At 60.7% G+C, this 16,072-nt stretch overlaps 1 protein-coding gene across 1 annotated transcript in view; it reads right to left on the reverse strand.

Annotated features, from left to right (window-relative positions):
- Positions 1-233: 233 nt before the first annotated feature.
- SEMA3F (semaphorin 3F) overlaps positions 234-16,072 on the reverse strand; it is a 36,829-nt gene continuing 20,990 nt past the window's right edge. Inside the window, exons 6-17 of the mRNA XM_077821323.1 lie at positions 15,222-15,341; positions 9,716-9,855; positions 9,046-9,160; positions 8,251-8,320; positions 6,586-6,730; positions 4,987-5,209; positions 2,990-3,078; positions 2,358-2,399; positions 1,683-1,840; positions 1,263-1,330; positions 932-1,065; positions 234-692 (exon numbers count right to left, since the gene is read on the reverse strand). Coding sequence (XP_077677449.1) covers positions 234-692; positions 932-1,065; positions 1,263-1,330; positions 1,683-1,840; positions 2,358-2,399; positions 2,990-3,078; positions 4,987-5,209; positions 6,586-6,730; positions 8,251-8,320; positions 9,046-9,160; positions 9,716-9,855; positions 15,222-15,341 — 1,763 coding nt within the window. The remainder of the gene's footprint in view (positions 693-931; positions 1,066-1,262; positions 1,331-1,682; positions 1,841-2,357; positions 2,400-2,989; positions 3,079-4,986; positions 5,210-6,585; positions 6,731-8,250; positions 8,321-9,045; positions 9,161-9,715; positions 9,856-15,221; positions 15,342-16,072) is intronic.

The following is a 16,072-nucleotide window of genomic DNA, read 5'->3' on the forward strand; positions in this document are numbered from 1 at the left end:
GCTGGCCAGGGTGCCTCTGGGAACCTGGCTATCTTGCCCAAAGGCCATGGGGCAATAGGGTGGGACTGCATCTCCCATGGACTATGTACAACCTACAAATAAATACTGTCTTGAAAGGGAGTGGGGGAGTGTGTGTGTATATATATATATTTATATATATATTTATAGATATTTTTAATATTAAAAGGGGGGGGGAATATAGCACTGTTATTACAAAGTCCCTGGTGGCAGTTTCATGTGAGCTGGTCCACGTCTGGCTGGTGATTCCGGCGGTTTCGAGGCTTCTTTTCTTCCTGCAGCTCCTTGGCTTTGAGGCTGGCCAGCGCCTCCTTGTGGCTGGAGGCTGCATGCCGCCAGTAGCCCTGGCAGTACTGGTTGATGAGTCCCATTTCAGGCTGGGTGAGGAGCTGCACCAGGTCCTGGTAATGGGGCCCGGGGGCACCAGGGAGGCCAGCCCGCATGCCCAGCGCAGAGGTGGAGACGTCGCCGTCGGCCTGCAGGGCGGGCGCCTCCGACTGGAAGAGCACGCTGTGCACCGTCTCGCTGCTCAGCACGTGCAGCTGCACCTTGGCCACCGTGTGCTTGAAGTTGTTCTCAGTGGCCGTGCAGGAGTAGAGACCGCTGTCTGAGAGCTGCAGGGAGCGTAGGAGCAGCCCCTGCTCCGTCCGCAGCACCCGGCCCTCTGTGCGCAGCTGGACGGGAGAGAGGCCAAGGGCCAGAGCATTAGAACGGGCGAGATACAGTCGGGCATGGCAGGGATCATCAGAGGGCGGGAGGGGAGATTAGAGACAGGCTCCATGCAAGCCTCCCCCACTGCCTCAGTCCCAACCTGCAGCCCCCCGCTATGCCAGCCTGGCCCTCCACCCCAGACAGCAGGCAGTGGGCTGCAGGGCCTTTCCCTCCAGGCACCCCCAGCGCCGCATCCTCCTACCTCTTTCCGCCGGTCACTGTTGTCCTTCTGGAGCAGCCACTTGACGGTGGCCTGCGGGGAGCGGGGCTGGCACTCCAGGAAGGCTGTGCTGCCCTCCACCCCGTACTGGACAGCCTCCACCGTGTTCTTGTTGGCTGGAGTGGGGCAGAGGAGACGGGGGGTCGGACAATGGAATAAGCACAACGCTGCGAACCCGACCCAACCCAGAGAGTTAGGAGAGGACATCTAATCTACATATTCCACATCTCGCCGTCTTTCTCCATCCCTCGTGTCCCAGACGTACCCGCCGTGTGTGTGAGGAGGGGCAGGGTGGCCAGCTGGCCCTACTCACCATTGGAGTTGTAGCCCCGGCACTGGCGGATGGGGTTGCCGTGTCGGACATCCTGGCGCCTGCTCCGCCTGTGGGAGGGGGAGAAGGCACAGATGGAAAATTGCTCACAGTCTCAGGGTGTCCCCAACCACCTGGGGCAGCCCCGTGGGTGGAGTTCGGCTGCAGTGTGCGGGGCTCGGTCACCCCCCTCCACGTACCGCGGGGATTGGGGCTAAGCCCCAATCCTGCCTCTCATCGAAGATACAGAGTCCCCTGCCCCCCCACGCTGTCTCCCAGCGCCCTGTTGGCAAACCCAGCCAGTGAGTACGAGAACCCATGCAGGGCTCAGGGTCCCCCCGTATAAAAGCCCCTCCCTCTAGCACTGCTTGGCCCTGTGCTGGGCCCTGGTACAACCGCCCCTGCAGTGCGGCTGGCCCCTACCTCTTGGAGGATGCTGAGTAGCGGGAGCAGGCCTTGCCGTCCCACGCGCAGTAGGGGTCCCTGGCCAGGCAGCAGTCGGCACAGGCCTCCCCGTACACGTCACAGCGGTGCAGGGCCAGGTGGGTCACGCCTATGGCCGAGGCCACGTACAGCTGTTGCTGTGGGGGGCAAAGGGGATGTGGTGAGATGCCCCCTTGCGGCAGACCCTGCACTGTCCCAGGTGCCAAACCCACCAGCTGGGAACGAGGAGGGGCTGCCTCTCTGAGAGCGCGGTGCTTGTCTGGAAATGGCCGGGAACTGCACCCTCCCAGCAGATCCCCTCTCCCCGGGGCTGGCTGAGGCAGAGCAAGCGGGTTTCTGGTACGCCCTGCGCATCGCCCGCCGAGCCGGCCCCCTGGTGCTTCCGCAAGCGGGGCTGGGCATTCAGATCTCTGAGTGACCCTTTCCACGCCCGCCCCTGCGAGTTAACGACAGAGCCCGTCTGAGCCCACGGGCCGCACTACGCGAATGAAGGTGGAAGCCCCTGGGGATGCTCGGAGAGTCCCTGTCCAGCTAGGAACACGTGGAATCTCCATCCCTACTCAGCAGGCGGGAGTGCCGTGGCTGGGCTGGCATCTGCATCAGGTGGGCGACACCCGTGAGGACCCCATTCCCTGCAGCACACCACCGGCTTACCCTCTTGGAGGAGATGGTCATGGTCTTGATGGGGGCTGGAACCTGGAATGAGAGCACGGCGGTTAGTCTGGGTCACTCAGCCCCCTCGGAGCTGCTCCTGATCACAGGGAGCAAAGGGCTGAGACAGAGTCAGAAACAAATTCATTGGCACCAAACCCTCTCCCTGGAGCAGTCACACATGCCCCAGGGAGCCAGGGCTCCAACCCCGGCCCCTTAGCGCCGGGAACAGGCTGCTGGCACATCATCTACTGGAGCGCTCCCTCAGCAAGCTGCAGTAGCAGGGCTCTCATACTTTCTGTGGAGCCCGCCGAATGGCATGCTCACCTCCTGCCACTGACCATGCCGGAGGTCAGAGCTCATGGGACTGGGCACCTCATAGCAGCCGACGGGGCCCCGTGACACCCCCTACTGACACCAGCAAGTGCTGGATCAGGGCCCAGGTGCCTGCTGGGAAGCCGCAGATGAAGCTGCAGTGGCAGCCTGCTGCACATTGCTGCTACAGCAGCAGGAGAAAGGGAGGTTCCCTGATGCTGGGGGTGAGGGAGGGAGAACTGTCCCAGGCCATGGCAGGGGGGCGGGGGGGGCACAGCAAGGCCTGAGAGTGCAATGCACGCAGAACCAGGAGACGTTACCTTGAACACTTCCACCTCCTCCAGCATCAGCTCCTCGGTCTCCAAGTCGTCCTTGGGGAGGACGATCACCTTTTGGACTGTGCCGCGATCTGCAAGGCACAGCCAGCACTCAGTGCCATGCGGGATGGACCCTTCTGCCCTGCTACAGCCTGGGGCGCGGGGCCATGCTGATGGGGATGGCGTGGGAAGGGAGAGGCCACCCCGCCATCACAGCTTTATAAACACGCCGAGGCTGGATCAGCACGAGGCTTTTAGCCAGCACAGGACTCCGGGGCCTGGACTGAACCCCAGAGTCACGGCTTCATCTTCCTCAGGGGGATCCAGCTGCCCAGTGCCGCCTCAGGTGCTTGGATCTCTCCAGCAGCCGCTGCGCCTGGCTGGGGATCTCTGAGGCGAAGCCTCCGCTGGAGTGCCAGGGAGAGGCGGGGGGCCCTGCAGGCAGCACCAGCAGGAGGAACTCACAAAGCTGCCGGCGTCTGCTCTGATTTCGGTGTGGGCCCCGCGATGGGCCCCGTGCACATGGGGCGCTGCAGAACATGCTGCTCCAACGAACACACGCACATGGCACCGGCTGGCCCCTCACCCGCGGGCCGCCCAGCACTTCACAGCACATGCCACTGACTGGGGGTGGGACAGGCCAACTCCCGTCACTCAAACCAGTTGCCTCTGGGGGGCAGTGCAGCGGCGGATGAACAGAACATAGCTGCGCAACGCAGAGCGAGGCTGGTCTGGGACTCTGATCCTGGGCCTGGGGAGAGCTGGCTTGCAGGCAGGGCTGCCCAGGCAGCGATGGGGAAGCCCTGTCCCCTCCCCCACATCCTGCTGGGCACCCCACCCTTGGCAGGGCAGGGGCACAGGTGTGGGAGCTCCTCACTACCATCAAGTGCCGTTGGCGCAGTCGTCTCCATCCGGGAACCAGCCCGAACCCCCCACGCCATCCCACAGGCTGCTGCAGCCCCTACCCCCGGGGGAAGGAACAGCTGAGCTCTGGCGATTCGTTACACTGATGCTGGGGCAGGGAGGAAATTCCCTGATGGGCGGGACAGGTGTTGGGAGGATTTGGCCAGGCTGCCGTGTGCAGGGGCGGCTGAGTGAACAGCTGGCCAGGAGGCAGCGCATTCGTTAGCAAATGGGATCTTTCTGGGTCGTTAGCATTCCCTGCCACCTGTGTGGTGGCGCCGGCTGGGATCCCCGGGTCGGCTGGCAGCCAAGGGCACGGCTCCCTGAGAGGGGCCGAGGCAGCGCTGGCCGCTCTGTCACGAGCCCCCCAGTTAAACAAGCCCCTCTGCCTCCTAGGCTTGCTCCCTGGGGGCCTGGCACAGACCCTGCCCCCACGGCCCCAGATGACCCAGACCCACGTGGTCCAGCAAGCGCCAAGCTGCCCAGCACAGGGTGGGCTGAGATCTGCCCAGGGCGTCAGCCTGGCGCAATCCCTCCATGAGGGATGAGGAACCAACAGCCAGTGCAGACCCTGCCCCACCTACAGCCCCGCTTGGTGCGGCCCAGTTCTGGTGGCTGAGTCCCTGCTGAGGGCACCACGTTCCCCATGCATCCTGCAGGACAGCTTATGCCCCTGGGCATTGTTCACGCCAGGAGCCTGGGGGGGCCAAACACTCACCTCCAGATCCCCACACCCTCCCCGGCTCTGTGCCAGGCTGGAGTCACCACTGGGCACCCACTCCATTCATCCTGAATACACAGCCTGGCCTGGATTGCTGCACCCCCGGAACAGGCTCTGGGGCAGCCCCTGGGTGGGGGGACTCCAGATGGAATTCTCTGCCAGGCTCCTCTGTCAACGAGCTGATCGTCAGCTCTCGCAGTGGCCAGGCACGTCTGACGGGGAGAGCGCGGCAGGGCAGCCCTGGCAACGCTGACCTGGCGAGTCGGCCCAGAGCAGGACTAAGCTCCCTGCCATGCCCAGTGCCAGGCAGTGTGCCCTCCCACATGGCTTGTGTGGGTCCACGGTGTGTGTGTCTCCAGCGCACGTCTGCGGGTACCTGTGCCCAGGAAAAGCACCTCATAGCGCCCGTCGGCTGCGTCCACCTGGTCCACGGCCACGGTGGTGAACTTGTAGTGCACGTTGCTGCGCACGACCAGCGGCTGGCGGTGCACGGGGTACACGGCATGGTACATCAGCGGGTGCGTGCGCATGAAGTTGATCACCTCGTCTGGGTAATCCTTGGTTGACTTCATGGAAGGGGTGAAGGTGCCTCCCGGGCACTGAAACACAAAGCGGGCAGGCTGACCTCCCTCCTCTCAACCACGGCCCGGCCTCCCCCGGCTCCCCACCCCACGACCTGTCCCCCGCTCCCCACACCCAGTGGCCTGGCTTCCCCAAGCCCCACCCCATGGCCCGGCTTCCCCCCGCCCCACCCCATGACACCGCCTCCGCCCAGTCCCTTGAGGCATGGTCCCTCCGCCGCACTGCAAGGCCCGCCTCCCGATGCACAGCCCCCCCACCCCAAAGCATGGCCTGCCTCCCAATGTACAGCCCCCCACCCCAAAGCATGGCCTGCCTCCCTATGCACAGCCCCCCCACCCCACCACATGGCACGGCCCCCCTATCCCCCAGGGCATGGCCCCCACCCCACCCATCCTGCATGACAGCTCATGCCCCTGGGCATTGTTCTGCCCACCTCTCCCTTCCTGAAGGCATCGGCGCACCCATCCTGCAGCCAGCATCAGGTGCCATGAGACCCCGACCCAAAGCAACCATCTCATGTGTGCCCCCTTTGTGGGGGGCCTCTGACTCCTTCGTTCCCCACCGTGCTGCCCCTGTGCCCTGCCCCTGCCTCTGCCCAGGCCGGAGGTTGTGGTACAGGGGGAGCCTCTGCCCTGGCAGAGCAGGCTGCGTGCCATTGGTGCAGGGGCTGGCAGAGCCCTGGCACAAGGCCAGCATGGGGCCAGCACTGGGCTGAGCACCCCACACATGGATGCCCTCTCCTCGCAGCAGGTGGCCAGGCAGCCACAGGGCCAAAGTGCCCTTTGCCCAATTCCCTGGGCCCCTCTCAGTCCCTGGCCTCTCTGCTGGGAAGAGGGGCTTGAGGGTGTTCAGAGTGGGGGGGTCCCGGCAGGGGACCCCAGCCCACCCAGCGCTAGGCTGATGGGGGCTGATCCCAAGCCAGGCTAGGCTAGGTGGAGCCCAGGCAGTGGTGAAAGGCTCTACAGGCCATGGCCAGGCCTGGAGCCAGCCAGCTCCCCACAGGGCTGGGCAGTGCCAGCCCCACTCCCTTGGCACTGAGTGCACTATCTCGTGGCCCTTCCCTCATCCCCCTGCCCAGCCCCCCAGCCCTGGCAAGGTGCATCCCTTCATGGCCACAGCCTGTCTGCCACCCCCTGGCTCTCCTGGGAGACACCAGGGGGAGTCGCTCTAGGCCCTTTAGTGAGGCAGGTCCCAGAACTCCTGGTGAGGAAGCATCAGAGTCTCTGCACAGGGGCGGTCCATGCCCAGACACACAAACTGGCAGGCACTCAGTGATTGTGCCCCTGGCCCCACACCTCCGGTGCCCATCACTGCAGCCATCCCCAGAGGATCCCCGCTCCCCTACTGCCTGCCCTGGCTGGGTGCTCTGGCAGGAGGCCCTGATTGTACTTACGGTGCCTGGGCGCGGATAGGGCATCTTGCCTGTGTATGGCATCCACTGGTAGTTGGGTCCCTCCTTGTGGGCGAAGGGCCCATTGAAGACCATGCGTATGTCAGCCATGGAGTACACGCACACGGCGGAGCCTTTGAACACGGACCTGAGGTGCGGGGGAGCATCACGTTATCCCCAGGGGGCACCTCTGTCAGACCCACCCTGAACCCATGCCCCGCCCTGCCCTGCCTGGCAGGGACCCTGCCCAGTTGGACTGGGACAGCACCACGAGCTCTGCTCATGTGGGATCCAGAAACGCTCATCCCCAACATATGTGAGGGGCCTGTTCCCAGGGTGCCAGGATCCTAGCCTGGCACGGGGGTGTCCGGGCACCACTGGCTGTGAAGGTGATGGCACAGTGATGCCCGGACTTGTCCAGCAAACAGCGCCACCCAGATGCCTGTGATCCTGGATCTCTGCAGAGGCAGATCCGGAGGGATCAAGGTCCTCAGTGGCTGCCCGGCATGACCTCTCCAGCTAGGACTGACTCAGTGACGCCAGCTGGCACACCGCAAGGCTGTCCGCATGCTTACTGCACCAGCCTGGGCGCCATGATTCCTGGGTTACATGCCAGGCTCTGCCGCAGGACTGCGGTGTGACCCTGAGCCAGTCGCTAGCCTCTCTGTACCTCAGTTTCCCCATCTGTGAACTAGTGCGTGCCTCCCTGCCGAGGGTGGGAGTGATCCTTTCCGGGGCTCTGGGTGACATTGGGTGAATCCCCAGTCGGGCTGGGATCCCCTCCTCTGGGGTAGTGCAAGACCCCCCCGACACCCCTGCCCCCCTTCAGTGATCAGCTGGATGGGTGGGGTAGGCTTCTGTGGGAGGAAAGAGACCCCTTTGCGCCCACGAAGCCCCGGGGAGCATGTGGCTAGATAGGGAGTGCCAGCCCCAGGCCCATGCCAAGATGGGGCAGAGCCCAACGTTGCCCAGGCCAGCACCCGGCCCTGTGGGGTTCCCAAGGTTGGGGAGGGAAGCCGAGAGGGATCCCCACTCCTGGGCCTGGTGCAGGCAGAAAAGAGGGAGTCTCAGGCCATGGAGCCCCTCCTGCCTGAGCTAAGATGGTGCAACAGGAGGCCATGCTGGTAGGGAGGTGGGGGTTGCCAGGGGGAGTGGGGAACAGGGCCCAACGGGGCACTGCTCTCACCTGGGGGGACCTGACCCTGAATCCTCCCTGCCAGCGTTGGGACGGGCCTGACTCTGAACCCTTTCTGCCCACGCTGGGACAGGCCTGAGCCAGAACCCTCTCTGCCAGTGCTGGCATGGGCCTGACCCCAAACCCTCTCTGCCCGTGCCAGGACTGACTCAGAAACCTCTTTGCCCCGTGCTGGAACAGGCCTGACCCCGAACCCTCTCTGCTTGTGCTAGGACAGGCCTGAACCAGAACCCTCTGCCTGTGGTGGGACAAGTCTGACCAGCGTGCCCTGCACCAGGAGGGTTTGCCCCCGAGTGTGATACCTCCGATATCTACTCCCCTCCCCCCAGAAACCCCTGCATGTCATCCTTGGGCTTCAGGGCCTGCTGCAGTGCTCCCCCCTCCGCTCCCATGGGGATGCACTCACTCAGCAGGGGCTGCACCCAGCTTGGTCCCCACGGAGACCCATCCCCAACCCCTCCCAGTGGACTTACCCAGAGGCAGCGAACACGGCGTAGATGATGGGGTTCTTCACGTCCTGGGTCTGCTGGATGAACACGTCCTCTGAGGGGAGAAGAGAAAGCATCAACAGCCGGGGAGACGCCCCAGAGCTCTGCAGGGACTGGGGGACACAGGGCAGATGGAGAGAGAACAGGGGGCGTTGCAGGGAGCGTGGCAGAAGCGCTGCCTGTCGGGGGGCTCCCAGCTACTCCAGTCTCTCCCATCAGGGGAGAGGCTGCTGTGGGGACCAGGGCAGGAGTGCTGGCTGTGGGGGGAACATCTGGCTTCGCCCAGGGCACTGTCGCATAGGGGATGCTTTGGCTGCAGGGCGTGCACCAGTGGGAAAGATGCAGGCTGGGGACAGTGCCCCTCAGGAACCAGGGGAGCCTCTGATCTAGGCAAGCAAAGCGCAGGGAACCAGCTGGCAATGGGATGGCGCGTCCTGCTCCCGGGTGCAGCCCATCCATCACGTGCCACGGCAGGCGCTGACAAGCTGCTGGGGACTGCGCTGCCTCCCAGCCTCTGCCGAGAGCGACTTCGCTGGGAGCCTCCAGAGAGGCTCCTGGCTGGGTAGGAAGGCCCCTGTGAGCTCCCCAGGAGGCGCTGGGGACCTAGATGTGGCGCTGCCCTGCCACAAGCGATGCCCCTGCTCAGAGACGCTGCAGCCTGCAGTGACTACTTGGGCAGCACAGAGGTTCTGTCTGCTACCACCTCTGGGGTCTGTAGTCAGCCGCTGCCCCACCCAGACACCTTGTTGCCCAGCGTGCCCCCTGCCCACCGGCCCTTACGGAGCTCGTCGAAGTGCGTTTCGATCCCATCAGGCCCTGGAACGGAGCAGATGAGCCGGGCTTTCAGGAACGTGCTCCATTTATTGACAAGGCAGCAGTGACCTCCGTCGTCATTCTAAACCAGGGGGGGAAATACCATCCTCAGGCACCCGGGCAACCAGAATGTGAGCTCGGCTCGTCCTCCTAGCTTGGGCTTCCCAGCAGGGGGCGCTGTGGGGAGGGGCAAGAGTGCTGGCTGTTGGGGGTTCCCCAACTACTCCAGCCCCAGCTTCCCCCAGCCGGGGGTGCTGTGGGGAGTGGGACAGGGGGCATTGGTTGTCGGGGAGCTCCCAGCTGCTCCAGCCCGAGCCTCTCCCAGGAGTGGACGCTGTGGGGAGTGGGACAGGGGATGCTTGCTGTGGGGGGCAACCCCGTATTCCAGCCCCAGCCTCTCCCAGCAGGGGGCACTGTGGGGAGGGGGCAGGAGCGCTGGCTGTGTGGGGACACTGCTGGTCCCCAGCTACTCTATTCAAATCCCATCTTTTCCCTGCAGGAGCTCAATCTGTGGGGGACACTGCTGGTATTCCAGGCCCAGCTGGGGGCACTGTAGAGAATGGAGCAGGAACTCTGTCTGTGGGGGGAGCTCCCAGCCATTCCCAGCAGGAGGCGCCGTGGGGAGCCAGGTACATACCAAGCAGATGCGCCCGATGCGGGAGTAGACAGCAGGGCTTTGTGGGGCATCAGCTGATTTCTCCCGGAAGAAGAAGTAAAGCTTGTCGTCATTCCTTTCGGCGCTGTCCGGGATGAGCTGGGCGTGAACAAACGCCGGGTCTGCAACCAGAAATGCCAGTGCTGTGAGCCTGCCCTGCAATCTACTGAGAGGCCAGTATGTGGCATCGCTGCCCCCCCGGCTGGCAAAACAACATGTGAATTTGTCAAGAAATACCCTATGGCAATACCCACACACAGGGCAGTTAAGGTTCTGTGGCTTTGGAATGCTCAGCAAGGCAACCTGAGTTTTCTCTTAACAGTTTTTAATGTAATATCCTAAGTTTTTAGCTAGCAATAAAGCCCATAAAGTGGAACTAGTTATCCAGAGAACTCCCTGTCTTTTGGGGGAATGCACTCCTAGCCAGAAGCCTCCAGGGCCTTCCCACAAGTCCTCCCAAAGGATAGACAAGTTCTCCTGCAAATGACCAGGAAGGACTCCACAGCACAAATAACTGTGGGATTTGCTGCGGGCACACAGGTGAGTGAAGACACCATAGCACAGCTTGGGCCTTGCAGTGGGGACGCTCAGACCCAGACGAAGCTAACCTGGCTGCTCAGACCTAGCTGCCAAGCCCCCAGGCTAACTGCAGCAACAACATATCCTGTGACCAATCCCATGGAAGCCAAGGGGGACTTTTGCCACTGACTCTGACAGGAGCATTGACTGTGGTTAGGGTGACCATGGTTAACCATCTGGCACACGTTTCACTGAGGCCATAATGCAGACTGATGCCCATGCATTCTCACTGGCATGTCTCATACCATACGTCAGTGGCCTACCCCCACTTGTGCCAGTGCTCAAGGTGCTGTACAAAAGTCCGATGATTTTTTTTCTTAATAATGAGAAAAGTGTATCCCCCCTCGGCTCCCAACTCTCCTTGGACTCCAAAATGGCTTGATAGTGTTTTGCTCAAACGTTTGGATATCAATTCACACGAAGGAGCCCACGCTTGGGAAATTTCAGCCCCGAAGCTCCAGCAATTTTCGAGCAACTGGAAGCAGGAAGTTTGAATGGAAACTGTTTGGCAGCTGGAAGTCTGTGCTGTTCCTGCTAGAATCTCTGTCCATCATCAATCAATATGCCTCCAAGCCCATGGTGACAGCTCTGCCTTCTCAATTGCAGCTACTGTGCCCAGAGGTATAATATGATCGCTCCAACTTCAGTTTACTCAGCTGTCACTGCTGCTTTGTCACAGTTGCAGGTGCTACTGGGAGAAGGCCAGGCATACTTTCCACCAGGGATCTCCCTCTGCTGCAGCAGAGAAGGGAGGGAGAGCAGGAGAGAAATGTTCTGGATTGGTTATTGCAGATGATGGGGTTGACACCCCATTCCCATTCAGACCCATCCAACTATTCCCATGCAGAACCATCTATCCCTCTATACCAGAGGTGGGCAAACAAAGGCCAGTGGGCCACATCCAACCCGCAGGACCCTCCTGCCCGGTCCCTGAGCCCCTCCCCGGCTTGCCCCCAGCCCCTCCCCTGCTGTTCCCCCTCCCCCACAGCCTCAGCGTGCGCAGCGCAGTTGCAAAGCCGCGTCCTGACCTGGTGCTCTGGCCGGCGCGGCTGCAGCCCCACCAGCCACTGGTGCTCCAGGCAGCGCGGTAAGGGGGCAGGGAGCAGAGGGGGTTGGATAGAGGGCAGGGAAGTTGGGGGGGTGGTCAGGGGGTGGGGATGTGGATAGGGGACGGGGCGGTCAGAGGGCGGGGAACAGGGGGGTTGGATGGGGCAGGGGTCCTGGGGGGGCAGTCAGGAAGGAGAGGGAGGGTTGGATGGGGTGGTGGGGGGCAGTCAGGGGCAGGGGTTCCGGGGGCAGTCAGGGGACAAGGAGAAGGGGTGGTTGGATGGGGCAGGGGTTCCAGGGGGCAAGTCAGGAATGGGGGGGGTTGGATGGGGCGGCAGGGGGCAGTCAGGGGTGAGGGGTCCGGGGGTGGTCAGGGGACAGGGAGCGGGGGGTGGTGGATGGGATAGAAGTCCCAGGGGAGCCGTCAGGGGGCGAGAAGCGGGGTGTGGGGGGTCGGATAGGAGGCTGGGGCCTGGCCACGTCTGGCTGGTTGGGAAGACGCAGCCTCCTCTAACCGTCCCTCCATACAATTTTGGAAACCCAATGTGGCCCTCAGGCCAAAAAGTTTGCCCACCCCTGCTCTATACAGACCCTTCCATCGATCCAGACCCACATATCCCTCCATCCTCACCCATCCATTCCCATACAGATCTATTTATCTATCGATTCCCACACCCCCTCTATCTATCTATCTATCTATCTATCTATCAGTTTTATTTGTTCTCTGTCCTTTGCTGTTTCTATTCCAGGACTTGGCTCTGCAATACTTGAGTTTGTGTGGGCACTTCCCCCAGACCCCACATGGGTCTTCAAGGGACTCCCTGTTCCTTTGGTAAGACCCTTTCGTTGAGGTTCACATGCTGGGAGGGAATTCTTGCCCTTGCCTGATGAAATGGCCACCACTTCTTCTGGGTTTTACCAGGTCTGAAGGTGGCTGAGGACATAGTGCTGCTGATTGGTTGTCCACTTTCCAGGGATGGAGCCATGAGGGCTTGGCAGCTACTGGGTTGACTGGCCTGAATTTTGGTGAGTCTGGGTGCACATCTGCAAGTGTCTCAGGTCATGCACCTGGGGCAGGTCTCACACTTTCAGATCACTATACCAGGGAAGGGCTGCCCTGGCAAAACAGGTCAGGGATGCTTCAGAGTTCCTCCTCAGCTCCAGCACTAGCCTGGTCCTTCAGTAAAAACCCCCTTCAGCAGGGCACTTCTATGTCACGGATGAAACTTTGACCCCCGTCCTAGGCAACGGCTGGTCTTAGGCAGCCATGTCCTGTCTGTAGCACTTCCCAGTCTGACAGGTTCTCCTGCTCAATGAGGACAACGCCTCTGAGGGGAGAATGCAGCCAGATGCCAATTGCTTTGCTCTGTGTCCTGGGACGATATCAACCTTCCGATTTGTTTTCCTCCTGGGTTGCATGGGCCACAGGAGGTGAGGCTTTCACAGCCCCAGCCTGGGCTCTAGCTCAAGCTTTAGCACCTCCTGGTTTGAGCTCTGGAGGTCCCCAGGCCAAGATGGTGGCCATCCCATTTGCTCTTCTGGTATTTCCAGTGCTCACAAGCTTCCCAAGCAGGGCACCCAAGGACTTAGAGCCTGGTTCTGGCCGGCGCAGAGGGGAGCAGCAGTGGAATCTCTCTCTGCTCCCAGTGGACCAGTGATTGTGCTCATCCATGTTCTACACAACTGCTGAGGGAAGGAGACGGGCCCAGCCTTAGAACTGCCCCCCGGCACCAGCATCGCCGCAGCTCCACAGCAGGTCGCTGCGTGGGAGGCCTTTGGGATGTCTAGACCCGCTGTGACCAGAACCAGGAGGCTCGGCATTCCTGCTGGGGCCCTCACAGCGGTTTGCCATGGTGGGAGTGCCTGAGAAACTGGCAAGGAGGCAGGCAGGCAGCACCTTTGCGGTGCCCGCTGAAGATGGAGTGGGCCAAGCATGCATTGATGGGTCTTTGCAGAAAGATCTCTTACTGCTGGACACACACCCAGAGTGGGGATTGCTGCCTATGAATGCCCCCAGCCGTGAGTGGGTTGGCGGCAGGAGCCTACTGTCGCGGGCTCTGCTGGCAGAGGCAGAACTGCCAACAGCAATCAGAAGGGGACAGATGTGCAGGCCTCAGGCTTCAGGGGGCCCTGGAAGCAGCTCAGAGGGGTGGAAATGCCCTGGCGCCAGGCTCTGAAGGAAGAGAGTGATGGCTCCCAGCACAGGGGCAGCATGGGAGAAGGCACAAAGCTGAGGGGGGGTGAAGGGAAGTTGGGGGCTTGGAGGGAAGTCGAGGAAAGTTTGTCGTTCACTTCACCCTGGTTAAAACGCACCTCGCCCGCTCCTGCCCTGAGCCCCCAGGGCTGTGACTTCACCAGCTCTGCCTGGCATACCACGGGCAAAGGGAAAACTGCACCCCGAGGCTGCCCCATGCGTGACGTTATTGACATAAACTGTAACCGTATAGATCATTGTTGCAACCACTGTTATATATTTGCAGCAAATATTGTACAGAGGTTGTCATGTGAGGTGTCTATTAATAGGTTATGATTTGTTGGTTATGATTATGCTATCTGTATGTGTGTATCATTTTTGTAGTTGAAGTTATGAATATTGGCTATGTACTTGTATCTCAATGTGTTTTAATTCTAAGTAGCCTCAGTGAAGCAATTGGTCAGCTTCTTGAGAAAGGACTATTCTCAGTAAGTACCCAATCAAGAAACACTTAACTGACAATGGACTTTGGGAGACACCAATCCACATCTGAGCTTTCTGGGGAATGTTCAAACTAACATGTAAACAACGGCATCAGCCTGTAAAGAACGGAGTTATGCATGGACATGTGACTTGCCCATGTGACTCCAAATTCCATCTTGCTGCTGTGATTTTCCACAGTAAGAACAAAGGGGTGTCCTTCCACAGGGCAGAGTATATAAAAGGCCCTGGAAATCCCTCCATTTTGTCTTTAATCCTGCTTATTACTTCTGGAGGAACCTTGCTCTGAACAAGCTCTGAACAAAGGACTGAATGACCCACCCCAGCTGTGGATGTACTCCAGAAACTTGATTTGAACCTGCAGTTTATTCCATCACTGCTACAAGCCTGAACCAAGAACTTTGCCATTACTGTATGTAATTGATTCCATTCAACCAATTCTAGCTATCATCTATATATTTTTTCGTTTATGAAGAAACCTTTAGAATTTAGATTCTAAAGGATTGGCAACAGCGTGATTTGTGGCTAAGATCTGACTGGTATATTGACCTGGGTCTGGGGCTTGGTCCTTTGGGATCGGGAGAACCTTTTTTCTTTTACTGGGGTATTGGTTTTCATCACCATTCATCCCTATAAGAAGTGGCACTGGTGGTGATACTGGGAAACTGTAGTGTCTAAGGAAATTGTTTGTGTGACTTATGGTTAGCCAGTGGGGTGACACCGAAGTCCTCTCTGGCTGGCTGGTTTGGTTTCCCTTAGAGGTGGAGAACCACCAGCCTGGGGCTGTGACTGCCCTGCTCTAAGCAATTTGTCCTGCATTGGTAATCTCAGTCGTGTCCCACCAAAGCCAGCATCGTTACACCATGTACCTGGCACAGCCTTGCCAAGCTGGCACGAGGCCACGATTGCCTTCCACCGGGGCTAAGCCATGGAGATTCTCCTGAAACGCTGCAGGGGGTGGGGATCTCCAGGGCACTTGTGGGATGTGGGCCCCATCCTGGATGCAGTGCTCATGCTATATGAGCCCCAGAGAAGCTCCAGGAATGGCAGGCCAGAGGGCAGCCAGGCACTGGGCTTTATACAGACCGCGAGGCCCCTGGGCAGCATCCCATGTCCTGGAGACGCACGATGCCGGCCCGTCCCCACCCGCAGCTCCCCCAGACTCACCGTTCAGCCAGCGGGAGTTGTACTGGTCAGTCCTCATGGCCGTCTGCTTGCCCATGGTGCGGAAGATGGCTGCGTCCGTGCCCATGAAGTCAATGTAGACGCCAGCATATAGCTCCTCATCTGTAGGTGGGAGGCAGAGGTCAGCAGAGACTGGGGTGTGTGGGGGAGCAGTTCCTGAAGGGGGAGCGTGTGGGGCCTGAGGACCCCCCAGCCCCTCTTCATGTAGACCCTTTGTCCTGCCCCCAAGCCCTGCCCAAATGGGGAGCTTGCGGGCGGTGGTGGTGCTGATTGGCATGGGGGGCTGGCTGATGCCCTCTCTCCGCCAGGACATCCTGGGGCTGGGGGTGGAATGCAGGACACCACCATGGGAGCCAGTGAGGAGACGACTGGTGCCCACAACACCCCAGGAGCTGGCAGGTCCTCGCTGCCCACGTCCACTGCGAGCGGCACACGCCATGGGACAAAGACAGGGAGTCACAACCTGCTGCTCCTGCAACACCGGGGTCACCAACTTGTGCCACTCATGAGCTGTCTCAAAGGCTGTCCAGGAGCAATGGCCTTTCAGCCCAGAGTGTATGGGCTGGCGCGGGGCCCCTGGGTGTGAGGAGAAAGCCCAGGGGAGAGAGCCTGGGGCAGCCCTGAGAGCACTCCATCTCCCCTCTGGGGAGAGGGACCCCAGCTCCTTGTCAGCTCCTAGACAGGTCTCCATCTCCCACATGGTGCCTGGTTGGCACTGTGGCGGGGGCACGGTCCCAGGTCTGGCTGCCATCCCCCTGCTTCACAGCTGCTCCCCAATGAACGAAGCAGTGCTGGGGCTGGCGTGTAAGGCAATACCTGTGCCTGGAGAGGAT

The sequence above is a fragment of the Eretmochelys imbricata genome, chromosome 7 (assembly GCF_965152235.1).
Source record: "Eretmochelys imbricata isolate rEreImb1 chromosome 7, rEreImb1.hap1, whole genome shotgun sequence".
Lineage (NCBI taxonomy): Eukaryota > Metazoa > Chordata > Testudines > Cheloniidae > Eretmochelys > Eretmochelys imbricata.